The 20,988-nt window shown below is 35.0% G+C and overlaps 1 protein-coding gene across 1 annotated transcript in view; it reads right to left on the bottom strand.

Moving 5' to 3' along the window:
* Nucleotides 1–20,443, bottom strand: part of LOC133337330 (streptococcal hemagglutinin-like) — a 101,143-nt gene extending 80,700 nt beyond the window's left edge. The window contains exons 1-5 of the mRNA XM_061545567.1: nt 20,283–20,443; nt 20,223–20,236; nt 19,432–20,181; nt 19,114–19,353; nt 18,835–18,999 (exon numbers count right to left, since the gene is read on the bottom strand). Coding sequence (XP_061401551.1) covers nt 18,835–18,999; nt 19,114–19,353; nt 19,432–20,181; nt 20,223–20,236; nt 20,283–20,413 — 1,300 coding nt within the window. The 5' untranslated portion in view covers nt 20,414–20,443. The remainder of the gene's footprint in view (nt 1–18,834; nt 19,000–19,113; nt 19,354–19,431; nt 20,182–20,222; nt 20,237–20,282) is intronic.
* Nucleotides 20,444–20,988: the final 545 nt, after the last annotated feature.

The following is a 20,988-nucleotide window of genomic DNA, read 5'->3' as shown; positions in this document are numbered from 1 at the left end:
GTTCTTAATCATTTAGGAAGGTATTTCTTATCAAAAACTGGTGTTTTTTTCTAATAGGACAATTTGTCATCTGACGCTTATGACATGTTTCATAATGGACATTTTAGTTAAAGGAATACTTGTCTTCAGCCACTTTTTGAACTCAAATTTAATTTACTTTAAGAATTAAAGGGATACAATTTTCTCAGCAGGAACTTCCCCAAAATAAAAACAATATTTTAGACACTAAACATATATATTTTTTTAAATACGACCTCAACTGAGTCTGAGGAGATTTTTTTTACTGAGGGGAAAATATTTAAAATATAAAGAAATCTTGTCTCCTACCGTTGATGATATTTTTCTTAAATGACAACATTTTATATAGAAAACATATACAGAGACTGAGAACGTAATTTTTTCAACATCGAACCACATATTTATTTAGGGCAAGAGGTCGTATAAGTAACTGTAACAGTTATACGCCCCGTAGTCTACCCGGATAACAATATGTCCTTTACTGCCGACTATTTTTTCCCATTGCATAAATGTGTCTTCAGACATTGACAACAGACACTGTAGAATTTTGTCGATATGGAAAATAGCTGTAAGGCTGAGATCAAATATAGAAAAATATATTTTGGGGAAAGGTTGCTCAGGTAAAGACAATAGTTTTACGCTCCATAGTAAACACGAAAATATTTTTCGTGTTTACTATGGATGTCAATTTCTTCCTAATATAAATGTTTGTCCTCGTTTTTTCTAAATGAAGAAATTCTCTTCAGTCTCTGGCTGAGAAAATTAATCAGTGATTGAGTGGATAGCATTTTGAAATATGGTTAATAGGTCGTATAAGTTAAGCATACGCACCATAGCTCACAACACATGAGTCGTTTATTTTGAAAGTGTGCACTTTTTCTTGCATTGAGATAAGGGATTGGGGACCTTAATTTGGTTTGATATTTTATGCCCTTAAGTGTGTTAGAACATATAACACAATATGTTTTGTAAACTAATCTAGAAAACCAATATGTGTATCAGAACCTTAAATGGACTAATACCACATTCAAAATAAGCGATTCATATATTGAAAATGTTGTCTACAGCAAGTAGTAACTTTTTCGTATAGAAAATAACGATATTTAAAAAAAATCTGTTTAAAAATTTGAGATTTTCGTTAGTCGCTGCAGATCTTTTCTCAAACATCAATTTCCCCAAGAAAAGCGACATTGGGGTCAATTTTTCTATTATATAATATACTGAAGTCAACATTTATGGTTAAGATCTACTAAGCAATTGATAACTTTTTCCTAAAGGAAAAAATTTGGGGAAAAATACATCCTATAGAAAGATGACATCTGTTGCTGAAGACAACATTTTTCAACGAAAATTAATTGTGGAGATTTGTCGTATGTGTAATGACAACAGTCACACGCTCTAACGCTCTTTATTTTAAACGAGTTTTTCCTAAGGTATCGTTTAAAAAATGAACTTGTATGAGAAATGTCCCAAGCAATTAATTCTATTCGAAGTTCGTTGAGAAAATGGTATCGTAATCTGAAGTACTCGTCCGGCTCATGTCCATTATTATTGCTCACAACGTTGTCGAAAGCAGAGTACAAAGAAGGAACCACCAATTCGAAATAATAAGAAGTAAAAATGCAGTTAAGATCGGTAGGGGTGAACTTTTGGGATTCTCCAACATAAGATGTACATTCGAAATAAGATAACATAAATTGGTAGCTTTATACGGGGGCTAGTTAATACAAATTGCTTCCATGTTACAAATGTCGTTACTTGATATGCAACAAAGTCAAAAGCCTTAATTTTTACATTTTTTTTAATTTTATTGAATGAAAGCAAAAAATGTCGGAAATAGCATAAAATTTTAGAATAAGTTTAGATTTGTTGGAATTGGTCATCTATGTCACGAATTATGGCCTTCAAACGGGCAATGAAACTATCACACGCTGCCCGAATGTTGCTCTGCGGTATTTTGGCTGCCAAAATGTTTGCCTACCCAAGGCTTTAATACACCCTCCAGAGTAAACACGGTCATTTGTTTACAAACTGCTGGACAACGCATGTTTTTTTTATCGGAGAAAACTAAATTCGGCAGTCCAGCACTATCGGCCAAGCGAAACAACTTTTTAGCTCTTTTGAGTCTGGAATTTCAATGGCCTTACTCTGAGTTCATTTTTCAATATTTGGCGAATGGAATATTGCGATATGTTCAGCTCACGATGCATTTTTCGGCCACTGCGACGCGGGTTTCGATCAAATCTCTTCCACAACATCCCCTTTCAGATCAGATTTTTCTTGAAGTAACGTACTTTTTTCCATAGAACCTACAATATTTTTCTTCCATGGTATACAACTGCATATTGTGCAACCTGAGGTAGATAAGGAGGTGGCTAATATGCCGGACAACAATCGAGAAGTGCCATAGGTTCATATTCAACCTGACTTAAACTACATTTTTGAGTTTTATGCCTTTTTTGGGCAAATAAATCTTCAGTTTATGAACAATTTCAGGAAATAAGTTATTTATAGGTATATCGTATAAGTAACAACAATAGTTATACGAACAGTAGCACTTTACTTAATAATTTTACAATATGTGACATATATGTAATATATGTGACCAACATATAATCCACAATTGGTCCTTTTAAGGGAAAACATACTCAGTTTGCAAAAAAATCATTGCCCTTTTACAGATTTCAAATATAATTCAAAACAATTAAGTAAGAAAGGCAAGGCAGCCAAATTTCATAAAATGTCAAACAAAAATGATCAAATTAAATTGGTTTTTTAATTTGGGGATTAATTTGTCTGAACAAAAAATCTTCAGATTGTGAAGATTGATTATGTCGTATGAGTAACGAAAATAGTTATACGTATAAGTAACGACATTAGTTATACGCTCTATGCCACTTTGATTTTCATGATTATTAAAGTTTGATCCATATAAACGTTCTCTTCTTCTTTTTTATTGAAATATTCATATCTAAAAATATTTGCAAATAAAAACCAATAACAAATTTTTAAACTAATTTCAATTACCCTCCTTTCACTGGATTTGAAATCATCATATTCAAAACAATTAAGGTTAACTGCCAGTCAGGCAGGCAGGCAATCATACACAAATCGAGGGGTAAGCAAATACAATTAATTTTTTTGAAAAGCAAAAAAGGAAAATTGAACGGAGAAAAAAAAAAACTAATTGTTAATGACACCAACAACAACAGCAACAACAGATCAGCTGAAATAGCTGCAACAAACTTAACAACGTAATTGCTGGCAGTTCAAAATGCTATTTAGCAGTGAATTGGTGGGGGATTAGTTGAAATGAAAAAAACAAATGTACAATTAATTAACACTAACAACAGCAGCAACAAAAACAAACAACACTTGTTCTCACTGGGTGTGTGTGTGTAGCAGTAGTAGCAACAATCATGACAGCTATGGTTACGACTACAACACTGAATTGAATGCTATAACAACGACGACGACGACGACTTTGAAACGGAATCATTTTCCAATTTAAACACGTACCCGACAGTCAGCACCACCACCATTAGTGCCCAGACCATTAGACCAAAAAAATATATGACCGACACTCGCCTGCATTCAATGAAAATGCATCGATGATGATGTTGATGAGGCAGACAATAACACCCACTCATGGAATTGGATGAACGTACAAACTGGCTGGCAGATGGACGGACATACGGAGTGTAGCAAACAAACAAAACTATAAATTGAATGCTTGGATCGGATGGTCTCGGTCGGTCGTTCGTTCGTTCAATGGATTGATTGCTCACCAATTTCCAGTCAGAATTGCAATGCAATTGGAATTGCACAAATCTATTGCATATTGAAATGTCTAAAGGTTCGAAGGCGTGATGTTTTGTGTGCAGGGTGGGGGAGAGAAAAACAATTTTCATTTCATGGATTTTAATATCAACAATTTAGTTTGATTCATGCAATGAATATTGATGATCATAACGATGATGATAAGGCGATAGAAATATTCTGTTAACCTAAATTTCAAATAAATTTCGTTCTCTGCAGTCAATTTAGTTTATGAAATGAAACATATGTACACACTTGTATGTATTTTTGCTTAAAAATTATCAATCTGTAATATATGAAAAACTCTAAAGTTTAGGAGAATAGTCAGGCAGGGTCGAACATATTAGTGTATCATGTGTTAGACCCTGTCGGACTATTAATAACCATTAAAATTTTCTCGTGCGCCCTTCTAGAGGTAATAGAAAATAATATTGAAAAATATAGAGCATTTTATGTATTTCATTGTAACTCCCATACCCGTATTCTTATATCAAAACCAGTAAGGAAAGTAGAAAAGTCGAACGGGGCCTACTATATGATACCCTTCACCACTTTGGGCATACTCAACAGATGAATCCTAACCGACGTCGCATTTTGGATCCATAAACATGTCATTCTGCAACCTATACTAAATTTTTCATTTGGTCAGATATAGAAGCTATATCCAAATCTGAACCGATTTCAACGATTTCAGGAAACTTAACACACATAATTCTAGACCTAATTTATTACGCTGTGCCAAATTTCGAAAGATATTAAGGGACTTGGGTGCACCATTTACATTAAATCGGACGAAAATATATATGGGAGCTATGTGTGTTAAGTTTCGTGAAAATCGGTTCAGATTTAGATATAGCTCCTATATATTTTTTCTTCCGAGTGTGTGTAAATTGTGCACTAAAGACCCAAAGTTTGTCTGATTTCCACACAATTGGTACAATGAACTGTAGTTACTATAATACATTTCCATTACATTGCTTTATATAATTTTGTCCCATTGTAGGAAGCAACCCTATATCTGACCAAATGAAAACTTTAGTGTAGGTTACAGAATGACATGTTTATGGATCCATTTTCATGTTAATGGTCCTTCAAAAATTCGACGTCTGTTATGATTCATCTGTTGAATATACCCAAAGTGGTGAAGGGTATCATATAGTCGGCCCCGTCCGACTTTACTGCTTTCCTTACTGGTTTATATTAGAATAGTTATCTGATTTTCTCCGCGTTTTAGGCTTATCCCCATGTTTTCGCATTCCACCCTAGTAGTGTATATATTCTGTACTTGATATATGGTATTCTATGACGATTTAGCCATCTGTTTTAATCGGGGGATATTGAGGTAAAAAACTAGAACGGCTAGGTTCGAGAATGATATATAATATATCGGCCCCCAGTTACGCCTATCCCCCATATTGTGATACCTACCCATTTTCGGCATTGTTAATATTTAGCGTGAAGGAAGGTATTGTTATGCCAAAATGTTTGTTTAGAAATAGAGTTAATTTTGCATAGAACCTCAAATAATTACAACTCCAACGGTAAGGTATTTCCTACTCGAAACCTACACAGATAATTGGTTTTTCTGCAATAACAATATTCAACCAGCAGCATCCACCCCACTCCCGAAATAAAATAATGTGTACGTCGGTGATGGCCTCATATCGACAAAATCCGTCCACATTTTGGGGTTTTCCGATTTTAGGAACAATCTCCATTAAAAAATGCTGAAATTTGTATTTGTTATACATTATGGTTTACAACAATAATTGTTTGTATAGGTATACGTGTTGGTATATTCCCCACATATTCATTTCAAGTAAATAACAGTATACATATGGTGGAGGGTATCTAAAGTTCGGCCCGGCCAAACTTAACGCCTTTTTCACTTGTTTTAAATTATGTTTACATTGGAGTCGATACCAACACCGCAGAGCTGTTCACAACTATCTCTTGCAGGTTACATTTAATTTCGAATCGAATTTCTAAAAACTACGTAATTTTTTTTCCCAGTGTACCTAGTCAAAAATTTCCCCCCTTCAATATCATAGCCTATTAATAAATTTGAAATAATTATTATTACTTCGTGTTATGGCCATATTCATAGCTGTTGCTGTTGTTTTTGCTTTTATTATTACTCGTTGTTGTTGTTTTTGTTATTCTTTTTTAGTTAGTTGGTTGGTTGTCTATAATTGTTGAACAACAAAAGTCATTAATCGATAGACATTGTCGGTTGTGGCCGCTCAGCATGGCTTAGGCCCAGTCATCAATGGTTCATGATTTGCATACTAAAACGGCAGAACAGCAGCAACAACAACAACATGCAAATACACACAGTTTACAATTTTCACAACAATTGCAACTTATTTGTGAGGTTCTCAGGTGGCTGCTCGGGGGATTATTGTTTCTGAGTGTTCGTTTTGTTTTTTGCCTCATTGTATTAAATGTGTTGTTAACTTGTTCAAATACAATTCACCCAACATTTTTGTTGTTGTTGCTGCTGTTGTTTGCCATATTAAGGGGTAATTAGAAAACAGCAACAACAAAAACGAAGAAACCCATTGAAATACACAGCAAACTGGCCCGGTCGATTTGACCCAGACAACAAAACAACAAGTGAGACTAATTTAAATGAATTGTTGTTGCTTTTCTTGTTGTTGTTATTACCAATAAAACGAAACAATTTTGAATGGGTTTCGGTAATATAACAGGTCGTAATAATTACTTTTTCCATTTAGATATTATTTTTTTATTATTCATTAATAAAGTGTAAAAATAAAGATAATACTCAAAAAATAATAAAAATAAAATTAATACTTTTTATAGAGAATATCAAATTGCAATTGAATATTTAATATATAATTAATTAAATAAAATGAAAAAAAAAAACAAAAATATTGATTTGAAAGTGAGGGCATACAAATGCGTATATATAATTAATTCAGTAATTAAATGTTCGTTCTAGTAATGGGATTGAAAGTAAATGGTTTTTGAAGGATGAAATAAAAACAACGTATTTTAATGGATGTGAGATGGGAGAAGAAAAATATTAACAATTAATTAATTTCGTTCGGGCCGAAAATGTTATAAGCTCCACCACTTTTTATACCCGTCCACTGTTCAAAATTCCGAAAATCGGTCGGGGACCTTCACTATGTTATTGCATTGTGTGGTAGTAGGTTGTTCATGGTTTGATAAAAAGGGTATAAATTACAGTCACTCAGGTTGTAAAATTTGGGCAGGAACATCATCACACCGAAAATTAAACAAGGCCTTTGTGTGTGGGCTATTTTAAAATATTCGATAATTTTTGGGAAGAAGTTTTTTCATTCACCAGGAACACCAACATATAACCACTTCAATGTATGAATTCGGTTAAAAACTTAATAATAACGAAAATGGTGTAGGACCTTTCAATGGCGGCTATGCCAAAAATCGACTGACATCGAAACAAAAACATTTAAACATCTATCGTATGAGTCGTTTATTTATTATTTGTTAAGTTACAGAAACTCCAGGAAAATTCGGCCAAAAACCAATAGGAATATATTTCGAAAAATCTATCTATCCATTGCGCCAAATATGATTTAACCTCCAATGTCCCGGACTGCCAAGTTATAGTCACATATAGCGACAATGGGGTGGTTATGTGGGCTATGTCAAAATTTTTATAAATTCCCCGATTTTTACATGGAACTATATAAAAACGTAAACCGATGTTGATAATTTTCATAGGAAGATTTGACACCCCGTGTATATCTGATAAATTAAATTAAAGGCAATAAGGTTGAAAAAACGTGCCAAAATGTTGCTCAAAAATAGCTTTTACCTCCAAAAACTTGAAATGCCGAATTATAGACCCTTCGTTTAAAACCTTCAATGTACTGATAATAAGTTGTTACTGTTTGTGGAGGCTAATCGACTGGAATCTCCCACCCTTTATATAGAGACTATGTCAACACAGAAATCTATTTCGAAAATTCGGAGGGAAAATGCTGTTAAAACCTAAAAAACCCAAAAAAAGGGCCCAATGCACAGAATTTTGCAGGAAAATATTTGTTTTTAGTTTCCAATGTCCCACAATGTTAAATTATACCCACTTCGATGGAAAAATTAGGTCAAAACATTCAAAATACTGACAATGAGGTGTCACTGTTAATGGAGGCTATGCCAAAACGTCGACTGAAATCTTCCGATGTTTTCATGGAGGCTATGTTAACACAGGAATCTATTATTATCTACTTCTTTTTCTAGAGCGCACAAAAGGTCATTCATAGACTTAAGAGTATGCCCCTCTATTGGATATGTGGGGGTGTAAACCACCACTCTTCTCAACCTAACCCAGTTAGAAACGAGACCAAAAGTTTTAACATACCGAATATTGCAGGATACCGTTATATTGGGGCTACCTTAATCGTGGGATAATATTGGTAGTGTTTATACCCTCAGCCTTATGCCTAATGAGGGTACATACGCTTTGATACGGCAAAAATGTGCCTAATCTAAATATTGTTTTTAGATCCCATATTTCTTTGGATCAAATCCATGTCAAAATTTTGCTGAAAATTAATTTTGTAATATCATGCGAATGGGCTATCCGATTTGAACCAAACTTTGTACAACATATTATATTTCCCAAACCTTTGTATAGCCCGAAGGTTGGACCCGTCGACCGTCTCCTTGAATAATAATCAGAGAGGAAAGTATTAAAGTTGGACTGGGCCGACTATATGATACCCTTCACCACGCCTTTTGAAAAGAACATTGACATGCATTTGAACGAACTTAAATATATAATTTTTAGCTATAAAAAAGACACCCGATCGAAATACATATTAAAGCTATGTTTGCATCTGCACTAATTTCAGCAATATTCCGTGTCAATCCGACAAATACGTGGAGTTTGGTGCACCATTTACGTAAAATGAGACTAAAACAGAGCCAGAGATTTAATTATATTAACTTCAGTACATGGTACAGAATTGTGTGAAAATCGGGCAAACTTTGGGTTTTTAGTACACAATTTACATAAGAGTAAAACAAATATACATATATGGGAGCTATATCTAAATCTGAATCGATGTTCACGAAACTTAACATACATTATTCTAGACTTAATTCAGTACGGTATGCCAAATTTCGTGCAAATCGAAAGCTACATAGGGACTTTGGTGCTTCATTAACTTTAAATCGGACGAAAATATATATGGGAGCTGTATTTAAATCTGAACCTATGAGCTGTGCCAAATTTCATCCAATTCGGATCATCAATGCGACCTGTACTCTGTTCACAAAAATACATGGACAAACGGACATGCATAATCGACCACAGTGTGGTGAAGGGCATAAAAATGTGTATCCTACGTTGCTCCAGTGGAACAGTCGCCAGGTAACCAGATTTGCGAAAAAAATCTTACATGGACAACCTTTGTTGGGTCTAGTCTTCGAAAATTCACATTGTTGATTGATGTTTTGTTTAGTGCTCATAAAAATATATGTATGATTGATATCCTGTGGTGATCACCACGCTGTGATTCACATGTTTGTAATGTTTGAGAATATGTATAGAATAATTTTCTGAGTCGATTTATGCATGTCCGTCTGTTTATATATTTTTCACAGTTCATTTGTTTGGCCAAGAATTACAAAATTGGGGTTTGTTGAAATCGGTTCCGATTTAGTTTAAGCTTCCATATATATTTTTGGCCGATTTTATGTAAATGGTGCTCCAAACTCCCAAAGATTGTTACCAATTATATGAAATTTAGCATTGTGTGCCAAATTGAGTCTAGAAATCGGTTATGATTTAGATATAGGTCCTATATATATTTTTGGCCGTTTCCTTTTTTGTAAATGGTGCTCCAAACAGAGAGATGGACGGACATGGCTAAATTAACATAGAATGTTATGGTTATCAGAGGTTTCCGACGAATATTGCACAAAATTACTCATTGAAGACTAACACTAATGACAGAAGGCACAGGACTATAGCTGCGACCGGGCAAATTCTTTTCATAAAATCACAAATCAATTGAATTAAATTAACTAAATATCGAAAACCGATATATTCCTTCTTCAACACCAAAAATCCTACTAGTATGTTCATAATTTCAAAGTTCTATCTTAAATATTTCGATTATCATTTTTATTTGGACCAACGTCGATAAATATTTGTATAGATATTTGGTACCCATTGAGAACTCGCTGAGCCGAATTAAAGCCAATTTTATCATAAAATGTGTCTATTAGACAAGAAATACCTTAAAACGGGTGGCACGTTTATATGGGGGATATATCCAAACTTGAATCCAAGTTTGGATATATCCCAAATTTGGATAAACACTATGCCAAGTGGTGCGTCAGTTAATTAATTTATACCCAATTTTTGTATAAATACACAAAATAGGGGTACCTTTGTATGGGGCTACCAGAATACGTGGACCTATGTCGATAAAATTTTGTATAGATATTTGGTACTCATAGAGAACTTTCGTTTCCAAATTACAGCCAAGTTGATTGTAGTGATGGTTATATGGGGGCTATGTCAAAACATGGACGACCCCATTTTCTATAAAAGTATTACTTATGACATTAAAAGCATGTGGGCCAAATTTTGGCCGCCTATGTCAAGTGAATCTCCAGTTAATAAGTTTTTACCCAATTATTTTAAGTATTGTGAAACTATCCATTTAAATCGATCTGAAAACAAAAACTCGGAAATATTTTGTAAGATGTTGTATTAGCGATTCAAATTAGTCTTGGGCAATCTCGTTCATTTCTGCGATCAAACGAACTAGATAATTTCTTAAAAGCGAACTAGGTCGTTCACTTCGTTCAGTTGCTTATATCGTTCAAAGGGTTACTTAGTTCAATTGACATGGCAGCGCATTGCAATTACGTTCTGGCAGCTCAACCTACCGTAAAGAATGATGACCTTTCACAATCATTCGAAGGACTTTCCTATCTATATTCTCCACTTTTTAATGGGTGATGGTCGATGGCCAAAAAAAGTCAAAGTCAGTGCACCTGTGGACAACACTGAAACTGCAGAAGAAAATACAATGTCGTTCACTGACCGACGGCGTTCATTGACCATTTAGAGTCCGACTGCATTTGGTAAACAAAAATCGTTCAGTGAACGACAATAATAAAAACTGAACTATGTCGTTCACTCGTTCAGTGGATTGACTCGTTCAATTGAACTAGGTCGTTCACGAACGACATAAGACTAATTCAAATTGTAAATACCCGAATAATACCCACAAATTGGTATTTACCCAATCTACCGGGTTTTAGTTTTCACCCACTGCCCTTCTCTATACATGGCTAAATTAAATTGGTCAGTAAAGAAATCAACTAATTACAGAAGATACTGGTCTAGATCTGCTATAGGACAAATAATTTTCATAGTATCACAAATAATTTGAATTAAATTAAATAAATATTCAAAACTACTGAATTTGTCAAAATTCACCAAATACTTTTGTTGTCATCTTCAATTCGTTTAGACCTAAAAATTCAAAATTATTTATTTCAATAACCAAAAAGCGGTCTGTTTGATGTCGCCATACCCATTTCCATTTAGTTAATTTATTTCCTCATGCCATTTCCAAATATAGTTCAAAAAATAATTTTTTCGATAATTTCAAATGGCACGTGTGGACTTGTCACGTTTGCGTATTCAAATTGATCATACGGTTCATTTTCCTAATGTAACGTGAAATATTAAACGAAAAGAAAAAATTAAATGGTTAGACTGACTGTCTTCATGCTCATTTTCGTAGTGTTTTGTGGCGCCTGGCTTTTATGTGTTAATTAGCCGCCACATTTGAAACAAAAAAATATTTCAATTACTTTGGTTGTAAGTGGCTATAAGGTGGGGAGTTTTTTTATTATTTTTTATATTTTGTTTACAACAGGGAAATAGGGAGGTAAAGGTAAATGTAGGTAATTGTAGATCAAATAGATCAAATTTTATGAGTGTGGGGAGATAAAAAAATTTGGGTTCCACATTTTTATATAAATCAATAATTGTCCCCATATAAAAGTCCCGCCCCATTTTAGAATTTACTTTTTCTACCTAAATGATTATAGTCCTCCAGGTAGAAAATGTTCAATGTGAATTCATCTTTGATTTTTTAAAATCAAATGGTATTTTAGGTATTTCAAAGCTCCATCTCATGGACGAGAATATAAAACGTTTTTTAATTCATTAAACCCCCCATCAATCAATGAGATCAATGTCATTAACCTTTGAAATTGTTTTTATTTATACCCTTCACCACACTGTGGTACAGGGTATTATGTCTTTGTGCATATGTTTGTAACAGGCAAAAATAATCGAATTATACACATGAATATAAATATCCCTTTGAGAATATGCATAGAATCACTTTCTGAGTCGATTTATGCATGTCCGTCCGTTCGCCTGTCCGTCTGTCCATGTTAAATTGTAAACAAAATGCAGGTCGCATTTATGATCCGAATTGGATGAAATTTGGCACAGCTCATTTGTTTGGCCCAAGGACGAACCCTATTGAAATTGGGAAAAATCAGTTCAGATTTACATATAGCTCCCATATATATCTTCGTCCGATTTAAGGTAAATGGTGTAACAAAGTCCCTATGTATCTTTCGATTTGCACGAAATTTGGCATAGCGTACTGAATTAAGTCTAGAATGATGTGTGTAAAGTTTCTTGCAAATCGGTTCAGATTTAGATATAGCTTGCATATATATTTTCGTCCGATTTAAGGTAAATGGTGTACAAAAGTCCCTATGTGTCTTTCGACTTGCACGAAATTTGGCATAGCGTAGTGAATTAAGTCTAGAATGATGTGTGCAAAGTTTCGTGAAAATCGGTTCAGATTTAGATATAGCTCCCATATATAGTTTAGCCCGATTATAGGTAAATAGTCCACTAAAGTCCCTATATATTTTTCGATTTGCACGAGATTTGGCACAGAGTGATGAATAAGGTCTAGAATGATGCGTGTTAAGTTTCGTGAAAATCGGTTCAGAGTTAGATATAGCTCCCATATATATTTTCATCCGATTTAAGGTAATTGGTGCACCAAAGTCCCTATATATCTCTCGATTTGCACGAATTGTGGCATAGAGTACTGAATTAAGTCTAGAATGATGTGTGCAAAGTTTCGTGAAAATCGGTTCAGATTTAGATATAGCTTGCATATATATTTTCGTCCGCTAGGCCGATTGACACAACGTACTGAAGTAATATAATTTAGTCTCTGTCAAGTTTCCCTGAAATCTGTTTAGATATAGATATATAACAAAAAACCCGACGTCTGTTAGGATACATATGTAGAATATACCCAAAGTGGTGAAGGGTATCATATAGTCGATCCAGTCCGACTTTACTACTTTCCTTACTGGTTTTAAATTTATTTATTTCAGTCTTCGCTAATTGATTCTAATACAAGTTTATATTTCCAATAATAAAATAAACAATAAACATAATAATTATAATCAGTACAAAGATTAAATATCTCAAATGACATTGTTGTTTTATTTAAGTATATATTTGTATACATATATTTATTTTTTTATACTGCCATCTTAATTTCTTAATGGCTATTAAGTAAATTTACGTGTTTTTTTGTTTCATTTGGCCAGAAGTCGTAATTTTAATGACCACAATCTAAAATAAATTTCAATTAATTGAGACCACAAAAAAAAAAAAAACAAAAATAACAATAATAAAAAAGTAGCGAAAGCGAAAACATTTCACAAATTTTTATTATGTCAATCATGAAAAGATTTTTCAAATTCTTTTCATTCTCGCCGTATGTCAGAAAACTGAGTTCATTTGTATGTGTGTGTGTGTTTCAGATTTTATGTGTCATTGTCTTTTGATGTCATCATTAAAATGTTCTTCCATTTCAGCGACGTCGTCGTGGTCGCTGTTTTTTTTTTTGCTGCTGATGCTGCTGTCAGTGGGACATTCCATTTTAGCTGCATCATTAGGCCAGCATTTTAGAAATTTCAATGGTTTTCGGTATTTTTTATTTTATTTGGTAAATGTGTACCGTTGAGTGTGTTTGTTAATGTTCTAAATATGTAGTTATAGGGATCTATATGAAATTCATTTTTAATGTGTTCCTTTTATTTGTTTTTTTCCTAATTTTTGTTTTGTGTATTGCTATTTTATTCGGCATTCATTAAAACTTGTTAATGTTATGTCGTCACTTTGATTTTGTTTTTCATTTCAGAGTCAAAACACTCTCCAAATATGTCATAATTTGTATAAATGGATTTTTTTGTTTCTCAAAAACTTGTGATATATTTATCAGAGTTGAATAAGTATTATATACTAGAGGATTTGTGGTTTGATTTCTATAAACTTAATTAAAACAAGGGAAAACAGTTTGATACCCTTCACCATAGCTATACTGACAGATACTTCAAATGAAACCATTAAGGAAAGTAGTAAAGTCGGGCTGGGCCGACTATATGATACCCTTCACCACTTTGGGTATATTCTACATATATATCCTAACAGACGTCGCGTGTTTGTTATATATCTATATCTAAACCGATTTCACGGAAACTTGCCAGGGATTTATTTGTATTACTTCGGTACGTTATGTCAATGGATCTTTTCACGAAGCTTAGCAACATAATTCTAGACTTAATTCAGTATCCCATACCAAATTTCGTGCAAATCGAAAGATATGTAGGGACTTTTGTACACAACTAATCTTAAATCGGACGAAGATATACATGGGAACTATATCTAAATCTGAACCGATTTTCACGAAACTTTGCACACATCATTTTAGACTTAATTCAGTACGCTGTGCCAAATATCGTGCAAATCGAAAGATATATAGGGACTTTGGTACACCAGTTACCTTAAATCGGACGAAAATATATATGGGAGCTATATCTTAATCTGAACCGATTTTTCCCAATTTCAATAGGGTTCGTCTTTGGGCCAAACACATGAGCTGTGCCAAATTTCATCCAAATCGGATTATAAATGCGACCTGTACTTTGTTTACAATTTAACTCCAACAGACGGACAGACGGACAAACGGACATGCGTAAATCGACTCAGAAAGTGATTTTATGCATATTCTCAAAAGGAACCATGGGTCTATCTCGATTCCTTTTGCCTGTTACAAACATATGCACAAAGACATAATACCCTGTACCACAGTGTGGTGAAGGGTATAAATATATGGAACATACCAAAAAGTGAACCTATACCGATAATTCTACAAACAGATTTATGTAAACCATTATGTACACCAAATACAAATTTCAGCAATTTGTCTAAAATCTGAAAACCGCAAAGCATGGTAGAATATACAATCCTCAAATTACTGCAATTTAGATTACATAGTATAGGAATTAGCGAATATTTGGGGTTATAATTATGTGAGGGCTATGTCTAACTAATGATTGACATATGTCAATTTCGAACCCAATATTTTTTGTGTGTCTCAATTCTTTCTTTCAGGAAGTATAAATATATGGGGGAGATGCCTAAATGCTGTCCCATATATTTCATTATTGTCAGGTTCGAGTTTTTTATCACAATTTCCTTTGAAAGCGGAATGATCACAACCGATGGCTAAATCGTCTTAGAATTCCATAATTTGTAGGGTAAAATCTGACTATTACGAGTAACAACTATCCCCTATAGAATGGTAGAATACGCCTATATGGAGACAACCCCTACACACGAAACTAATCAGCTAACTATTTATACCCTTCACCACACTGTGGTACAGGGTATTATGTCTTTGTGCATATTCGTGCGAATGGTGCATCAAAGTCCCTACATATCTTTCGATTTGAACGAAATATGGCATAACGTACTGAATTAAGTCTAGAATGATGTGTGCTGAGTTTCGTGAAAATTGGTTCAGATTTAGATATAGCAGCTCTCATATATATTTTCGTCCGATTTAAGGTAAATGGTGCAGCAAAGTTCCTATATATCTTTCGATTTGCACGAAATTTGGCACAACGTACTGAATTAATCCTAGAATGATGTGTGCTTAGTTTCGAAAATCAGTCCAGATTTAGATATAACTCCGATATATATAGTTTCGTCCGATTTAAGGTAAATGGTGCACCAAATTCCCCATATATGTTTCGATTTGCACGAGCAGACGTCGCCTTTTCGAAGGAACATTGACATGAAATTAAACGAACTTAAATATGTGATCTTTATCAATATCAATTCATACACATGCCATTCCGAAACCTTTGCTAAATTTTGTAAATCGATATAAATCGAACTTGACACACACTATTCGCTATACTGCACTGATTAAAATTTAATATCAATCAGACATCTATTGATGATTTCATGTACAATACACATTGTTGCTCCAGTAACATAAAAACAGACGAAAATATATATGGGAGCTATATCTAAATTTGAACCGATTTTCCCGAAACTTATCACACATCATTCTAGACTTAATTCAGTACGCCATGCAAATCGAAAGAAATATAGGGGCTTTGGTACTCCATTAACATAAAATCGGACGAAAATATAGATGGGACCCATATCTAAATCTGAACCGATTTTTAATAAACTTAACCCACGTCATTTCAGACTTAATTCAGTGCGCTATACAAGATTTTGTATAAATCGGACCAATATTGGCAGTTTAATGTATTAATTACACAAAATCGGACGAAACTATATATGGGAGCTACATCTAAATCTGAATCGATTCAAAAAAACTTTTCGGACATCAAACTGCACCTAATTCAGTACGCTGTGCAAAATTTTGTCTGAATCGGACAATTATTGGGAGTTTGGTGCACTATTTACATAAATTCGGACGAAAGTTGTGTCCGATAGTGACAAAATTTTGCACAGCGTATTATAATTGGAACAGGTTGACGCACGTGAAGTTTTGTTGAAATCGGTTCAGATATATATTTAGATATATTTTCGTCGACTTTATATTTACATAAAGTTAAATTCCGCCTGAACACAATTGTCATACCCATTACCATGAGGGGGTATTTATTTTGCCTAAATTCGGTGGTGAGTTACAAAAAAGGGTTCTAAGCCATAACATGTATCTGGGAGGATTATAATCCTATGAAATAATAACTACCGAATTGCGGACATAAAAAATTACAAGTTTGACAATTTGGGATATTTTAGCATACCATCAATGTAACAACTCAAGTCAAAAACAAAAACCAGTGAGCGGGGCAGTATAGTCGGACATGGCCGACCATATGATACCCTACACAAATTCTAACTTTCTGTGGTTCGCGATATGTGCACCTTCTTGACCCACCAGAGGTCAACAAATACTACTAATATACAGTACAGCCCTTCTAATTACATGTCCAGAATCCCTTTACCGTGGGTTGTGTTGTGATGTTCGGCTTTCAATTGTGACCTATAGATCGACTCGAAAAGCACAAAAAAAAAAATAAGTTTAACCTAACTTCATGCCAATATTATTATCTGATCATCATAGAAAATTATAGGCGTTGTTCTTGACCATACCTGGATACTCATAGAAATTTTCAAACGATCAGCTTTATATTTCCGCCCTCTAGTGTGGTAATGGGTTACTAAATAATATCTGAATACGTAAGCACCTGTTAATATTTAAGGGTATCTCCCACATCCGAGTACATACTACAATTTAATTGGTATCAATTTAAAGGTCAACTACTCCTCTTTGAAATACTATCAACTTCGCTATAGAATACAAATTTTGTGATTTTTCACACAAAAGTTAGGGTCCATTTGACCCGCTAAATATTGACCGATCTTTATCAAAATAGGCATGCTTATTCGTTGTCGATGTAAAAAATTCGCAAGGTTTGCGCCCTCCATTTCATGCCCTAAATATTAACCGATCTTTGCCAAAAACAATAGGGGTCTTTATTGGCCAGAACCCATCCTATCCATCTGGATCGACTCAGCTAGTCCAGATATGACGATCGGTATACTTAAATGTGGGTCTAGGACCAATATTTCGCAGCGTTACAAACTCTTGGGGCTGCACAAAGCTATAATACCCTGACAACATAGTTATTATAGAAAGGTTAACGGTATAGAAAGGTTAACGGAACGTTTTTTTTAACATAATTGGTTCTAATTCAGTATTGCGGATTCTGATTCAGCAGAAAATCTTCCTACCAAAAATAATCAAAATTGACAAAAGTTTCCAGGTAGGTCCTATATAATGGTATCGACATTTTTCGGTATTTAAGAGGGTCTGGGCATGTTTTTCATCTGAATTGGGTATTCAATGTAACGTTACAGACCAAACATTCGGTATTCTGAAAGCTTTTCCCAGATTTTCCTACCGATGTGGCTGTAAGTTGGCATTTCGGGATATTGAGTGTCTGTAATTTGGAATATTATTTTTTTAGAGCATGAACAACCTACTACAATAATATAGTCCCCATATAAGGTTCCCGACTGATTTAAGAAATTGTTAATTTTTTGCAGGTAGCAGAGGGTATAAAAACTCCGAACCTCTTAACCTAATGATGTTTTAGTTATTACAGAAAGATGTGCCACACACAGGACATGCAAAATATAAATTCGGTTGAAAAACATGTCTTCGAACTTGAACTACGATTGGTAGAAATATTACATTACGATGTGCAAAGTTTGGATGAAATCGTTCACTGCCTTCGAGAGTTATCGTGCACACCAGCCGCCCAGACTGACAGACAGATGGACGGACATTTGTAAATCGACTCCAAATTGTCTGGAACGGATCAATAGATATATTGGATCCAGTATTTTGATGAGGTATCCAGTATTTCATTAGCCATAATGCTGAGGGTATACAAATACCCATGTCGAATTTGTCCTTTGTGTTTCATTTTGTACTCTCCAAAGACTTGGATGCTCACAAAAAATTATTCGCCTCTTCAAAATATTGTCGTAAAATACCAAATATTTTTTATAGTTCAATTAACATATATAACATCCATAATACATATTTTTTATTTCATTTTTGCACTTACCCTTTTTCAAATGTTTGCCCAGCAATGATTTCTCACGATCCGCCGATGTGGTGGTGCTGGTGGTAATGCCTAAAATTTGATTTTGCTTGACGGCAGGTGGTGGTGACAGGGAATCTCTAGACTTTTTGGCTACACACAAATTCAATGGCTGGTCGAGGCATACATCTTCCGAGGGGGCTATAACAGCTGCAGGCGTTAACAGATTATTAGCACTTGTAACGCTAGGAAGAGCAACGCCTGTACTACCCACACCCGGACCACCCGCAACACCACCACTACTAATCATATCATCTTCACTTGTGTCGCTGGCCGAAGCACTTCGTGGCTGATGCTGTTCGAATTGAGTGATCTGTTGCGAATATTGTTGTTGGAAGTTGCGTAAAATACTTTTGGGTGATTTGGCGGGGGCTGGTGGCAGCGTTGTGGTCGAAGAATTTGACGATTCATCGTGGGGATCGCGCGATATTAAGGTGTTGGTGCTGTGGGGTATTGTGGTGGTGGTGTTGACGTTGCTGATCGCTGTTGTTGTCGTCTTTGACATATTGCAGGTGTTGTTGTTGCCGCTGCCAATTGAATGTATGGCCGCATTCAGATCACGCAAACCCAAAATATCGGCAATGGTGTGTGGGGTGGGACGTGTTGGTGGGCGGGCATAAACATGAGGATGCCATGTGGCGGGCGCTGACATATTTGCCGATGTCAAGTGGGCCTCCGCCGAAACGGTGGGCGATTGGATTTGTCTCGCGTGTGGCGTTTTGGCTTGTACACCAATGGGTGGTGGTGAAGACATTAGCGTCTTAATGGCAGGTGTAACGCCCACTGAGGTGCCGGCGGCAACACCCCCACCACCAATGGCTAATGTCGGAGAACTGGCATAGCCGTTTGTATAGCTGGACTGTTTTGGTGGTGCCTCTAAAGATTTTTGTAGAAATGTTGTTTCGTTTGCTTGTTTCTCTTTAATGGCGATGTTGTTGTTGTTGGCTGTGATATCTGCCGCACCATTGGCACCTGTTGCTGTGGTGGGTGACGCGGCTGATGCTGCTGCCGAAATATGTTGACTAGTTAGAGCTGCTATTGAATGCAACTGATGCTGATGATGTGAATGAGAATGATGTTGTTGTTGTTGTTGCGGATGGTGATTGCCATGATAATTGTGATTATAGGCCTCAGCCACATTGTTGTTGTTGTTGCTGATATTTTCATACATAGCTGCTGTTTGTGGTGGCGTTGGCATGGGTGGTATGGTCAAAGGACTACGATAAACATATGAACTTGTGGCCATTTTGTATTGGGCCTGTTCCAATTGATGCTGTTGCTGTTGCTCTGCTGCAAGTTTATAATCAGCTGCTGCCGTGGCGGAATTATAATTAATTTGTGAATATAAATGCTGATGTTGTTGTTGCTGGGAATGGAGATGATGTGGATGTTGTTGTTGCTGCTGCTGAAGCTGTTGTTGTTGTTGCTGGTGTATACTGTAATATTTTTGGGCCACGGTTGTTTCAAAAACGGGCGCATGTGCTGCACCACTGACCATGTCTGTTGTTGCTGCCGCCACGTCGCATTCAATTTCGGGCATCATTTATAAACATTTGGGTGAACTGTTTTTTATTTATTCAATATTTGGTTGATGTTGTGGTTGTATTTTTTAACATTTGATTAGCTGAAATGCAAAAAAAAAAAATAATAATGAAAAAAATAATTATATATTTTTTATATATAAACAAGTAAGGAAAGTCGTATAGACGGACTGGGCCGAATATATAATACCCTTCACCACTTTGGGTATATTGTACATATGTATCCTTACAATTGAATGGCAATGTTTCCTCGAAGGAACATAATCATGCCTTTCTGCCTTTTTGGGCAGATTTAGAGTCGTCTCCGTACCATGGGACAAATTTATGGAAAACGATTTATAGCAAAATTGAAACACGTATTCGGTACATCGTTTTTCAAAATGTTAATCTCAATCAGACACCCGTTCGAAATACATATGGAAGCTATGGCTAAATCTGTACCAATCTGAAATCTCGAAATCGAAATCTGAATCGATTTTCCCGAAACATACCACATAGTATTCTAGACTCAATTCAGTACGATATGCCAAATTTCGTGCAAGTCGAAGGATATATACAGACTTTTGTGCACCCTTTA

Source organism: Musca vetustissima, unplaced genomic scaffold, assembly GCF_032173495.1.
Source record: "Musca vetustissima isolate MV318-11 ecotype Yass unplaced genomic scaffold, APGP_CSIRO_Mvet_v1 utg1953, whole genome shotgun sequence".
Taxonomy (NCBI): domain Eukaryota; kingdom Metazoa; phylum Arthropoda; class Insecta; order Diptera; family Muscidae; genus Musca; species Musca vetustissima.
Note: the sequence above shows the minus strand (reverse complement) of the source record. Positions and strands in the feature narration are given on the sequence as shown.